The sequence below is a fragment of the Grammomys surdaster genome, unplaced genomic scaffold (assembly GCF_004785775.1).
Source record: "Grammomys surdaster isolate TR1022 unplaced genomic scaffold, NIH_TR_1.0 253, whole genome shotgun sequence".
Taxonomy (NCBI): Eukaryota; Metazoa; Chordata; class Mammalia; order Rodentia; family Muridae; genus Grammomys; species Grammomys surdaster.
This window is the reverse complement of record NW_021604694.1, coordinates 285880-298471: the sequence shown is the minus strand read 5'-3', so window position 1 is coordinate 298471 and position 12592 is coordinate 285880. Positions and strand designations below refer to the sequence as shown.

Genomic DNA, 12592 nt, shown 5'->3' with positions numbered 1-12592 from the left:
TAGGAGGAGGAAGAGGAGGAGGAGGAGGAGGAGGAGGAGGAGGAGGAGGAGGAGGAGGAGAAGAACTCACTACTCCTGCAGAAGACCCAAGTTCAGTTCCCAGCACTCATATGGCAGCTCACAACTGCCACTAACTCTAGTTCCAGGGGACCTGGTCTCTGGTCTCTGAAGGCTCCTGCATGCAAGCACACAGTACACATAAACTTATGCAAGCAAATACACATGACATGAAATAAAATACTTTGTTTTAAAAAGCAGAGGAGGTGGGAATAGGATCAGGAAGGGGACAACCAGGGAAGCTGGGAAGGGGAGGCCATTTTTGGACTACCCTGCCTTGTCCTACCTAAATGCCCTGTTTAATCTTTTGTCTTCTCCACCTGTCCTTTTCTGTGCTGCAATCAGGTTAGCCCGGGGCTTGGGATTCACCATGGCAACTGAAGAGGCCATCATCCGCATCCCCCCATACCACTACATCCATGTGCTGGACCAGAACAGTAATGTGTCCCGTGTGGAGGTTGGACCAAAGACTTACATCCGGCAGGACAATGAGAGGTTGGTGTAGAGCTGTCCCAGCTGAGGACAGCCTGGCTGGCAGGAGTGACCCTCATCTGGGTGGCCGGGAGGTTTCTCTTGCTTTTACTGCCTCCTTTGGAATGTCATTCTGACTCTTCACACCCCTTCTTACCTTACAACAGAGTACTATTTGCCCCAGTTCGCATGGTGACAGTCCCCCCACGCCACTACTGCATAGTGGCCAACCCTGTGTCCAGGGACGCCCAAAGTTCTGTGTTATTTGACATCACTGGACAAGTCCGGCTCCGGCACGCTGACCAGGAGATCCGACTAGCCCAGGACCCCTTCCCCCTGTACCCAGGGGAGGTGCTGGAAAAGGTACCTTGCTTTCCTCCCTTGAGCCGAACTCTGCCTGCTCTGTGCCCGCCCCAGGGCTGCCCCCTGTGTTTTAATGGGAAAACAGAGCTCCTGTGGGAAGGGCTGAGGAGGTAGCTATGGATTCTCACCAGGAGCAAAGATGACTCACAGTCCCTCCATTCTAACTCCTCTGCTCTCCCCACACACCTCAGACAGACTTGCCTCATCTCTCAATATCCATGCCTAGGTGCCCAGAAATGTTGCAGTGGAGGCATGGACCACCATCATAGCCAGACCCTCACCCATGGTGCCCTCCAACTTGAGCTCCCAAGCAAGAGAATCTACTGAGTTTTTAAAATAGTTCCAACCATACCTGCTTGGTATTTTATGCTTCTTTCTTTCTTTCTTTCTTTCTTTCTTTCTTTCTCTCTCTCTCTCTCTCTCTCTCTCTCTCTCTCTCTCTCTCTCTCTCTTTCTTTCTTTCTTTCTTTCTTTCTTTCTTTCTTTCTTTCTTTCTTGAGACAGGGTTTCTCTGTGTAGCCCTGGCTGTCCTGGAACTCACTCTGTAGACCAGGCTGGCCTCGAACTCAGAAATCCACCTGCCTCTGCCTCCCAAGTGCTGGGATTAAAGGTGTGCGCCACCACTGCCCGGCCTATTTTATGCTTTTAAAGTGACTTTATCCACTGGCCAGTGCCTTTTGTGCTATTGTTACATTTGATTTTTTTATTTAATGGGGGTGGGGAGAGGGCATGTTTGCACACTACAGATGCATGCGGAGATCAGAGGACAGCTTGCAGGAGTCAGTGCTCCTTCCACCTGGTGGGTCCTGGGGGTTGAACTCAGGTCACCAGGCCTGGCAGCAAGTGCCATCACCATTGAGCAGTCTGGCCAGCTCACTCTTTTTTTTTTTTTTTTAATTTTTTTTTTTTTTGGTTTTTCGAGACAGGGTTTCTCTATGTAGTCCTGGCTGTCCTGGCACTCACTCTGTAGACCAGGCTGGCCTTGAACTCAGAAATCCGCCTGCCTCTGCCTCCCAAGTGCTGGGATTAAAGGTGTGCGCCACCACTGCCCGGCTGGCCAACTCCCTCTTAAATTTTCCTTTTTTTTTTTTTTTCCAGCGCTAAGGATAGAACTCAGTACATTGTGTATGCTAGGCAAGCACTCTGTAGCTGTAAGCCCTGATCGGTGCTTCTTGCTCTTGAGTGTCTAATAGCATGACTCTGGGGGTACATAGAGATGCACACAGCTGGGGACAGGGGCAATAGAAATAACCAGGGATCAGTGAGCTGGCAGAAGTATTTGCTGCCTAAGCCTGACAACCTGGGATCGTGGCCCAGCTCATGCCTGTGGTGAGAAGAGAGAACCAACTCCCAAACGTGTTCTCAGACTTCCAAATGTGCATGATAACCCATGCATATCTACATACACGCACATGAATAAATAAAGTGAACATTTTAATGAAACTATAAATAATGAGGAAAGACAACAATCCTAAAAAGAATCTGAGTGAAGCCAGGTATGGTAGCACAAGCCTTTAATTCCAGCACTCAGGAAGCAGAGGCAGGCAGATCTCTGAGTTCAAGGACAGCTGGTGTACAGAGTGAGTTTCAGGACAGCCAGGGCTACATAGGGAAACCTTGTCTAGAAACCCTCCCACCCAAAAAGAGAAGGGGCGGAGGATCTGAGTGAGGAGTCTCAAAGCTCTTTATATCCTTGTCTTCCCTCAGACTAGCCGGAGTCTCAGTCTGGGTGAGGAGGCTGAGGTCGAAGTACAGAGCTTTAGGGCTTCAGAGCTGCAGCTCTTCAGATCCGGCACCTGCAGAGCAAAGCTTCCGGTCCCTGACTGCCTTTAACCTCTGCTTCCCCTATGGACTCCCACGCTCAGGCCGGGAGGGCAGGCAGGTGTCACTGACCGGCCTTTCCATCTTCAGTCAAGGTTCATGCTCTTCCATTCAGCCTCCCCCTTAACCGTGACCATGACAGCAGCTTGGCCTTCCTTTTGGCCTTTGCTTTCTCTCTTGGTTTTTCTCTTACCACATACATACCCTGGCTCACCTAAAACTCTCCATAAACCACTGGCCTTCATCTTGTGGCATTTCTCATGCCTGAGGCTCCCAAGCTTGTTTGGTTTGGTTTTCGTAGACTTTTTTTTTTTTTTTTTGGGTTTTTCGAGACAGGGTTTCTCTGTATAGCTCTGGCTGTCCTGGAACTCACTCTGTAGACCAGGCTAGCCTCGAACTCTCGAACTCAGAAATCTGCCTGCCTCTGCCTCCCAAGTGCTGGGATTAAAGGCGTGCGCCACCACTGCCCGGCTTTTTGTAGACTTTTATTAACGCCCCTGTAAATCGATTTTCTAGCAGTCCATGGCTTTCTTTATCCTGCCTGCTCTTTCCTAGCAACAACCTGCACATGATCTTTTCTAAGTTAGCCCTCCACAAAGCCCTCTGACCCCAGACCCCACCTCTATTAAACTTCCTTTGGCAAAGCCCTAAGACAAGCCAGGTGTGATGGTCCCTGCCTGTCATCCCAGTGTTTAGGAGGCTGAGGCAAGAGAATCTCGAGTTCTAGGCCAGCCTAGTGTGTGTGTGTGTGTGTAGGTTACACAGGTATGTATATGGCTCCCCTTCCTACAGGAGGGAACCGTGTGAACACAAGGCAACACTGAGAGCAAAGCTACAGGATGAAAGCCTACATTGTACATCCCTTTATACTGTCCTCCTTTCTTTTCTTGCTTTTTGGGGACACAGTTGCATGTAGCCCAGGCTGACTTAGAGCTGGGGACACGGTCGCATGTAGCCCAGGCTGACTTAGAGCTTGCTGTGTGACTGGGCTCCTGCTTTGATTGTTGGCGTGTCTCAGGTGCTGTGATTACAGGCATGCATGCTATGCCCAGCTTTATGTTTGTATTTCAAATCCTTTCTGGTTCGGTGGCTCTCAGCCTTCCTGATACTGCCGCCCCATACAGTCCCGGTGGCCCTGGGTCCACGCCTACCTTGTATATTACATAGGATTTTAATGGAGATGCTCAAAGATGACTGGGTGTGTGGCCCAGTGGGAGAGCACTTGCTCAGCGTTCACAAGGCCTGGATCTGATCCACAGCAGTGTGGACTTCCTAGAGACTGATGCTGTGGCTCTGATCCCCACGTATCAGGTTTAAACAGGGATCACATCTTGAACACTCGTGACCCTTCTTTCCCTGCAGGACATCACCCCACTGCAGGTGGTTCTACCCAACACTGCCCTGCATCTCAAGGCATTGCTGGACTTTGAGGACAAGAATGGAGACAAGGTCATGGCAGGAGACGAGTGGCTGTTTGAGGGACCTGGTGAGTTATGTCTCCATCTCTTGGTGTTTGTCTGGGCCAGGGCTTCCTGCCTTCCTCCCATAACCTTGACATCTTTGACTGTGAGCATCGGCCTCCTCCTCCTTCCCCAGGCACCTACATCCCACAGAAGGAAGTGGAAGTTGTGGAGATCATTCAGGCCACAGTCATCAAACAGAACCAAGCACTGCGGCTCAGGGCACGCAAGGAGTGCTTTGACCGGGATGGCAAGGAGCGGGTGACAGGTAGGATCAACTGGGGCACTGCGGTGGGTGAGCAGGCAGGGGGGCTCCCTGCAGGGGAAGTAAGAGGAACCATGTGAAACCAGAGAAGTGAGGCGTGTGTGTGTGTGTGTGTGTGTGTGTGTGTGTGTGTGTGTGTGTGTTTGGTTTTTCGAGACAGGGTTTCTCTGTGTAGCCCTGGCTGTCCTGGAACTCACTCTGTAGACCAGGTTGGCCTCGAACTCAGAAATCCTCCTGTCTCTGCCTCCCAAGTGCTGGGATTAAAGGCATGCGCCACCACTGCCCGGCGTGTATGTGTTTTGAGACAAGGATTCGCTGTGTAGACCAGGCTGGCTTGAAACTCTGCCTCCCAAGAGCTGGGATTAAAGGTGTACACTAGCACTGCCCAGCCTATGTCTGTGTTTCATTGTTTGTTTTTGTTGTTTTAAATGTTTAAAATATATATACAATTACCTTATTTTTATGTGTATGAGTGTTTTGTCTGTCTGTATGTCTGTATGCACCACTTTTGTGCCTGGTGCCCATGGAGACCAGAAGAAGGCATCAGATCCCCTAGAACTGGAGTTACAGACAGTTGTGAGCCACCATGAGGGTGCTGGGGATTGAACCCAGGTTCTTTGGAAGAGTAGCCAGTGTTCTTAACCACTGAGCCTCTCTGACCTAGTATTCAACATGTAGTCCATGATGGCTTCAAACTCATGGTAATCCTTCTGCCTCAGCCTCCTGAGTGTTGGGAGTATAAATACATCACCATGCCTGGCTTCTCCTAGTCTCTCTTGAGGTCAACCAGCTGTGTCTTGTACACTCACTTCCATGCTAGCCTTGACCCTGCAATCACACCATGATAGGACTGTCCACCATCCCCACTCTGTAACATAAACTGTGGGCACTGGCCACTGGCCACATCTTACCTGGCTCTAGATCAAAGGTGAGATGTTCACACACACTGACCCGATGTCAGTTCAAGATGATAGATGGTATTTGATTTAGTCCTCTAACTAGAGAGAGACTTACTGTTCCTGTTTCTCCACTGCAAGACTGAAGGACTTGCCTAGGGTACTTGGCCATGCAGGGTGAGACTTGATTTGCTGCTGGACATGTGTGCTATCCAATAAACAAAATGACTTTCACAGGTCATGAGAGGCCTTTTTACCCATTGCAGGAGCATGAAAAATTAGTCTTTGGTGCCTAGAGACAGCGTCATAGGGTGCAGTTGTAGTAGTGACTTGACATTCTAGAAGGCCCTTTGTGGTTTTTATCTTTTGAGACAGGTTTCCCCGTGTAGCTCAGGTTGGCCAAAAACTCCCTATCTTCCAACCTCAGTCTCCTGAATACTGGGATTATGGGTATGTGCCACCATGTCCAACCTCTCAAAGTTTTGGTTTTGTTTGTTTGTTTGGTTTGGTTTTTTAAATTCTTCTGGAAGAAAGGTTAGTTTTCCTTTGGCCTCACAGAAAACAGTGGCTGCAAGGACCTTGTTAGGTGCTCAACTCTGGGGGCAGTGGCATTTCTTTTCCTTCAAAGCCCAGCTGGTCCTGATATCTGGGCTGCAATGAAGTGATGGTGGGTGACTGGTTGTCCCTGACTCTGCTTTCTTGTTCCTGACCCAGGTGAGGAGTGGCTGGTTCGATCTGTGGGTGCTTATCTCCCCGCCGTCTTTGAAGAGGTGCTAGATCTGGTGGACGCTGTGATCCTTACAGAAAAGGTTTGTGCTTGGGTGCTGGCAGTGCTCAGAGGGCAGACAACGTGCAGTGAAAGGTCAGGCAGCATCTCTATGTGCACTAGAGAGATCAGGTCAGATCTTCCTGGGAGAGTCCTAGAGCATCCTGCAGGGTATGTAAGTAAGCCTTGTCGCTGAGAACTGGGATCAAGTTAGAGGCCTGTGGTGTTCCCAGATCCAAGGCACTGGCAGCAGGAAGGTGGAGGGAGGCGTCCACAAATACCCTGTGTCTCCACCTGCAGACAGCCCTGCACCTCCGGGCTCGGCAGAACTTCAAGGACCTTCGGGGAGTGGCCCACCGCACTGGGGAGGAATGGTTAGTGACAGTGCAGGACACAGAAGCCCATGTTCCAGACGTCTATGAGGAGGTGCTGGGGGTAGTACCCATCACTACTCTGGGACCTCGACACTATTGTGTCATCCTTGACCCAATGGGACCAGATGGCAAGAACCAGCTGGGACAAAAGCGTGTTGTCAAGGTAAGCCTATCTTCACCTCAGAGCTTGTGAGAATTGAGACCCTTGAGCGACAAGAGGCCTTCTCATCTGTCTTACTCCACGTCTTCCAACAATTCATATGTTCTAGAAACCTTTAGTGTTTTTGTATACTTAGGTTTATATTCCTGACACACTGTCCTATTTGCTTCCCCGAGGCCTTAGGCTTCTCCTGAAGTTCCTGGAACTTGCTCCTCTGTGTTCTGGAACCTTTGTCATCCTGCATAAAACAAATCTCACACCCTGCAGCCCCCATGCTTTCCCTTACCCTGCCTCCTGTGAGAACTGTCAGGGCTCAGCAAGCTGCCTCTGCAAAGGCAGGGCCTAGATAGTTTAGGGCTTGTATGGATGAGATTTCTGCTGAACTCATCCAACTTGGCTATTGCCACAGCATCATGGAGACAACGTGGAAGCAAAGCTAGAAATGAGGTGTGTGGTGGGTACACTAGGGAGGTTAAGGCAGGAGGATCAAGAGTTCAAGGGCCATAGTGAGTTTTGGAGTTACCCTGGATGCATGAGATCACTTAAGAAAGGAAAAGAAAAGAAGGAGTGAGGAGGCTTAAAAGTGAAAACAACCCTTGTAGGATGTAGTGGCCTGAATCCTAGTTCTCAGGACATGGTGATACATGGCCCGAATCCCAGCGCTCTGGAGGCAGATCAAGTCCAGACTGGTCTACAGAGCGAGTTCCAGGCCAGCAAGGATGACTTAATGAGACCCTGTCTGAAAAATAAACAAAACAACCTAAAATGTCTATCATTTGATGTATGGGTATTTAAAATATGTGGCTGTGAATTTGAGGCCAACTTGGGCTACACAGCAAGAGCCCTTCTCAATAGAGAGGAAACCCAGTAAAACATGTATCTGTACTCTAACTTACTTGGGAGCCTGATACAGGAGTCAGAAGTTCAAAAGCACTCTGGTCCCATATCATCATAGGTAGCAGGTCAGATTTGACTCTAAGACCACAGTTTGCCCACCCTCAAATTCCACCATATCAAGAAAGCAAACCATGGGAGAAATGAAAAGCAACAATAGGATATATATATATATGATGTGTGTGTGTGTGTGTATCTTTGTGACCACGTTTTCTTTGGAGATTTTTTTTTGTTTTGACCTTTGTTACAGGGCTCTCGCTTTGTTACCCAGGCTGGCCTTGGACCCAGGATGATCCTTTTTTAGCCTCCTGAGTACTGAGATTACAGACATGTGTATTGCACCCAGCTTAGGGTAATTCTCAACTGCTTAGCTTGAGGACCTAGGTCTTGATCATTTACAAATCTGAAAAAGTGAGGTGCCAGCTGTTGTACAGACAGAGACACAGGTGCTATGATAAGGGTGTCCTTTGGGATTCTGTCTTCAACACAACCACAACACATCACTGTAAAAGCAACCAAGCCAGATCAGTCAGTCAACAGGGTCGAAGGAGGGAGTGAGGATTGAAAAGAAAAAGATAATTAGACAACACTATAACATGACTCCAGCCAGTGCTGAGGCTGAAGCGGGTTTGTTTTCTCCAGTCTGCTTTTATACCATTCTAAGTACATGCAAAGAATAAAGTCACTTCTAGGTCAAGGAACAAACAAGGCAATAAACAAAGTCCCTTGGTATTCAGGGACTTATCAAGATGGTCAATGTCTTGAGACATCTTCCTTGTCCTAGCCCAATGTCAAATTCTTGCCTGAACCTACTTCCTTGTCCTAGCCCAATGTCAAATTCCTGCCAGATTCCTAGAAGAGTCCCCAAAGCTCTCTACATAAACATAACTGTCATTCGCCTGGCCTAACTGTCATCTCTGAGGCTTATCTCCTCAGTCTGCTATCCTAGACCTAGTCCTGGAAGCTGCTAGCCTCCATACAATCTTTCTTTCTTTTTTTTTTTTTTTTTTTTTGGTTTTTCGAGACAGGGTTTCTCTGTGTAGCCCTGGCTGTCCTGGAACTCACTCTGTAGACCAGGCTGGCCTCGAACTCAGAAATCCACCTGCCTCTGCCTCCCAAGTGCTGGGATTAAAGGTGCGCGCCACCACTGCCCAGCTGCCTCCATACAATCTTATCTAGGCCTAGAATTGTTTTCAGCCTCTGAGACTTACTGCTGAATAAACTCACTCTTTGTTGTTCTTTCTGGACTCAGCTGTTCTGGCTCAAACTCTTCTCTGTGCTGACTGACTCAAACTGGCTTCTTACTCAACCTCTAGCTGAATTGTTCTGCTTGGCCTCAAACTAACTCTGGCAATCTGTTCTAATCTTCTGGCTCTTTCTCATTCTCTGGCTTAGTCTGTCTTCACCTAGCTTCTTGTTGTCTCTGCAACTTATCTTTATAAAAGGCTTCCATTAAACCTCCCCTTCTTTTTTCTTTCTGCACTGCTCTTTCTTAAGCAGCCTCTCATGTTTTTTCTCTGTTCTTGTGAGAGTTAGGCATATCTTGTTCTGTCAAATCTTGTCTGCCACTCAATTAGAGATCACTTTCAAACATGGGTGCTTCCTTGTACAAACTAATTCTACTTTCATTGTTTTGGGATTAAAGGTATGTATTAAGGGCAGGTCTGTATTCCAGACAGAGTAGCCATATTATTGGATTAGAATCCCTCTACATGGCATGGGAAAGTGCCACCAAAAGACCTGGCTCGAGGTCATACAATAGGTGGCAAGCCAGGAGGCTGTATCGAGGCAGTGTGGCTCTCCTGTAGGCCTGAGAGACACTATGACCTAAATTTCCCCTTTTCCCACTAGGGAGAGAAGTCCTTTTTCCTCCAGCCAGGAGAGAGGCTGGAACGAGGCATCCAGGATGTGTATGTGCTGTCAGAGCAGCAGGGGCTGCTGCTGAAGGCTCTTCAGCCCCTGGAGGAAGGGGAGAGCGAGGAGAAGGTCTCCCACCAGGCTGGAGACCGCTGGCTTATCCGTGGGCCCCTGGAGTATGTGCCATCTGCAAAAGTGGAGGTGGTAGAGGAGCGTCAGGCTATCCCTCTGGACCAAAATGAGGGCATCTATGTGCAAGATGTCAAGACGGGGAAGGTACCAGCTGTGGGGTGGGAGGCAGCGGCGGTGGCTTCCTCTGGGCAAGCAGGTGATGCTAATGGGCAGAGGCAGGTGGGAGAAGACTCCTATAACAGCAGCCAGGTGGCCGGCTGGCAGATGCAAGGCCATTTCATACTCCATTTGTCATCTTTGTCCTAAATACCTAATTTTACATTTTAGAGTCTCCAGCTGAGAGAATAAGCTAGGCTTTTGGACAGGAGTTCGGCCCTGCTGCAGATGTGGTCCCAGCATAAAGGTCTCAATGGACTTTTGCTGCTTCACCTAAACCTTGACCTTGGTTTTTCTGAAGATTACATTGCCAACTTTCTCCCTGAGAATCTAATGTGGAAACAACTCAGAGTCAGAGGCAGCGTTCATGAATATGAGGCGCTTCCTAGGACCACATCTGTAGCTGTGATGCCCATGTTCCTCCAGCAACGAGAACCCTAGAAATAATATCACGCACTTACTACCAAGTACCAAGTACCGTTCTTTGAACCAAACACGTGAGCCCTTCCTCATTCCGTAACCCCAGATGGCCCATTGTACAGATGAACAAATAAAGCATGGGCAATAGCTTGAGAAAATGTGAGCAGATGGCAACCAAACTTGAGTGCAGTCTTCCTGTAGAGACCTGCTTTAACTAGGACACTGTGCTACCCCTGGGCAGGGTGGGCTCAGGACTAAGAGGGATGATGCTTTCCTCCTGCCCTCTCTCAAAACACCTTCCCTAGGTGCGAGCTGTGATTGGAAGCACTTACATGCTGACTCAGGATGAAGTCCTATGGGAAAAGGAGCTGCCGTCCGGGGTGGAGGAGCTGCTGAACTTGGGACATGACCCTCTGGCAGACAGGGGTCAGAAGGGCACAGCCAAGGTCCTTCAGCCCTCAGCACCAAGGAACAAGACCCGAGTGGTCAGCTACCGTGTCCCACACAACGCAGCGGTACAGGTGTACGACTACAGAGCCAAGAGAGCCCGGTGAGCCAGCAGAAGCCTCTGCGGGGTCGTGGGGTTGCGGAGTCACGGGGTCCTGAGGGAAGCTCTCCGGGCGGCTGACTTCCACTTATCTCCACAGTGTGGTCTTTGGGCCTGAGCTAGTGTCGCTGGATCCTGAGGAGCAGTTCACAGTGTTGTCCCTTTCTGCTGGGCGACCCAAGCGTCCTCATGCCCGCCGTGCACTCTGCCTGCTGCTGGGACCTGATTTCTTTACTGACGTCATCACCATTGAAACTGCAGATCACGCCAGGCTGCAGCTGCAGCTTGCCTACAACTGGTGAGGCTGGGGGCCAGTGGGGCAGCCTCAGAAACGGAGGAGGGCACATACCTCGTAACTCAGACAGAAGGAAGGTCTTGATTCCCTAGACCAAAGGAAAGCTGGGACTTTAGAAAATTGGGGTGGATATGACCTGGCCTTTTAGGATGAGGACTTCAAGGCTCCAGTAACAGGTGACTACTTAGCCACACCTCTGTCGTTTATTACTACAAGGTTTTTGTTTTGTTTTGTTTCGTTTTGAGGTTTGTCTACAGGCCTGGATATCCTGAAACTCACTATGTAAGCCAGGCTGCCTCAAACACACAGAGATTTACCTGCCTCCGCCTCCCCAGTGCCCGGACTAAAGAAGTATATACCAATACTCTGCAAGGTTGTTTGTGGTTTTTTTTTTTTTTTTTTTTGGTTTTTTGAGACAGGGTTTCTCTGTGTAGCCCTGGCTGTCCTGGAACTCACTCTGTAGACCAGGCTGGTCTCGAACTCAGAAATCCGCCTGCCTCTGCCTCCCAAGTGCTGGGATTAAAGGCGTGTGCCACCACTGCCTGGCAGTCTGCAAGATTTTTTTAAAGAACTTTTTTTTTTTTCACAACCTATGGGCATGAGCAGTATGAACACGTGGTCTGCCCCAGAGCACATGGCTGGGTCCTGTCCCAGCTGTGCTGTGTGCTGTCTGGGGACTTGCACATAGAACACGGTGTTTCCCTTCTTTCCTTAGCTGGAAAATGAAGATTCCCTACTTCACAGGGTGCTGAAAGCTTTAATGAAACAGTTTAATGCTGAGGTGCTGGGGGCAGGAGATTAACTTTTCTTCAATGATGTAGCCACCCATAAGTTGACCATATTCCAATAAATAACCCCACCTGATGCTCACGCAAACAGCCCTAGTTAAACTCAATGGGTCATTTTTAAAAAGTCATGGAACTTGGAGCAAGGTTGGGAACAAGGGATCCATGGGAGGGGAAGGAGCATAAGAGAAAGTAACTGGGTGAGTGTGATCAAAATACACACACAGGCACATACACACAGGCATACACCCACACACACATGCATACACACACATGTACTCGTACACACACATACACACACACAGGCACACACACACAGGCATTCACACACAGGCATACACACACGTACGCATACACACACATACATACACACACACACACATATATATATGAAATTGTGAAATAATAAATAAACTATTTTTCAAAAGAGGAAGCAAGGGGCCATGACACCTCAGTGTACCCACTAAATACCACTCCACAGCCCGAGTTCCATCCCCAGGCCCAACAGAATGGTAGATAGAGAAAACAGACTCCACAGAATTGCCCTCTGACCTCCATAGGAGGCCATGAAGGTCATACTATGTACACAAACACACACAATAAGATTTAAAAAAAAAATTTACAACTCCAAGCTGGTCGGCAGTGGCACACACCTTTTAAATCCAGCACTTGGGAGGCAGAGGCAGGTGGCTCTCTGAGTTTGAGGCTAGCCTGGTCTACTGAGTGAGATCTACAAAGACACCCAGGACTACACAGAGAAACCCACAGCACAGGCCTGTAATCCCAGCTCTCCAGAGGTAGAAGCAGGAGGATCAGGTATTGAAGGCTCCCCTGGGTCTGCAGTGTAAGGCTCTGTCTCAGAGAGTCACCTGG

General features: G+C 49.0%; 1 protein-coding gene across 1 annotated transcript in view; it reads left to right on the top strand.

Moving 5' to 3' along the window:
• Mvp (major vault protein) overlaps positions 1-12592 on the top strand; it is a 28499-nt gene that overhangs the window by 12561 nt on the left and 3346 nt on the right. Inside the window, exons 2-10 of the mRNA XM_028775115.1 lie at positions 403-552; positions 696-891; positions 4075-4198; positions 4309-4440; positions 6048-6142; positions 6400-6636; positions 9379-9660; positions 10398-10642; positions 10740-10937. Of these exons, the coding sequence (XP_028630948.1) occupies positions 403-552; positions 696-891; positions 4075-4198; positions 4309-4440; positions 6048-6142; positions 6400-6636; positions 9379-9660; positions 10398-10642; positions 10740-10937 (1659 nt within the window). The remainder of the gene's footprint in view (positions 1-402; positions 553-695; positions 892-4074; positions 4199-4308; positions 4441-6047; positions 6143-6399; positions 6637-9378; positions 9661-10397; positions 10643-10739; positions 10938-12592) is intronic.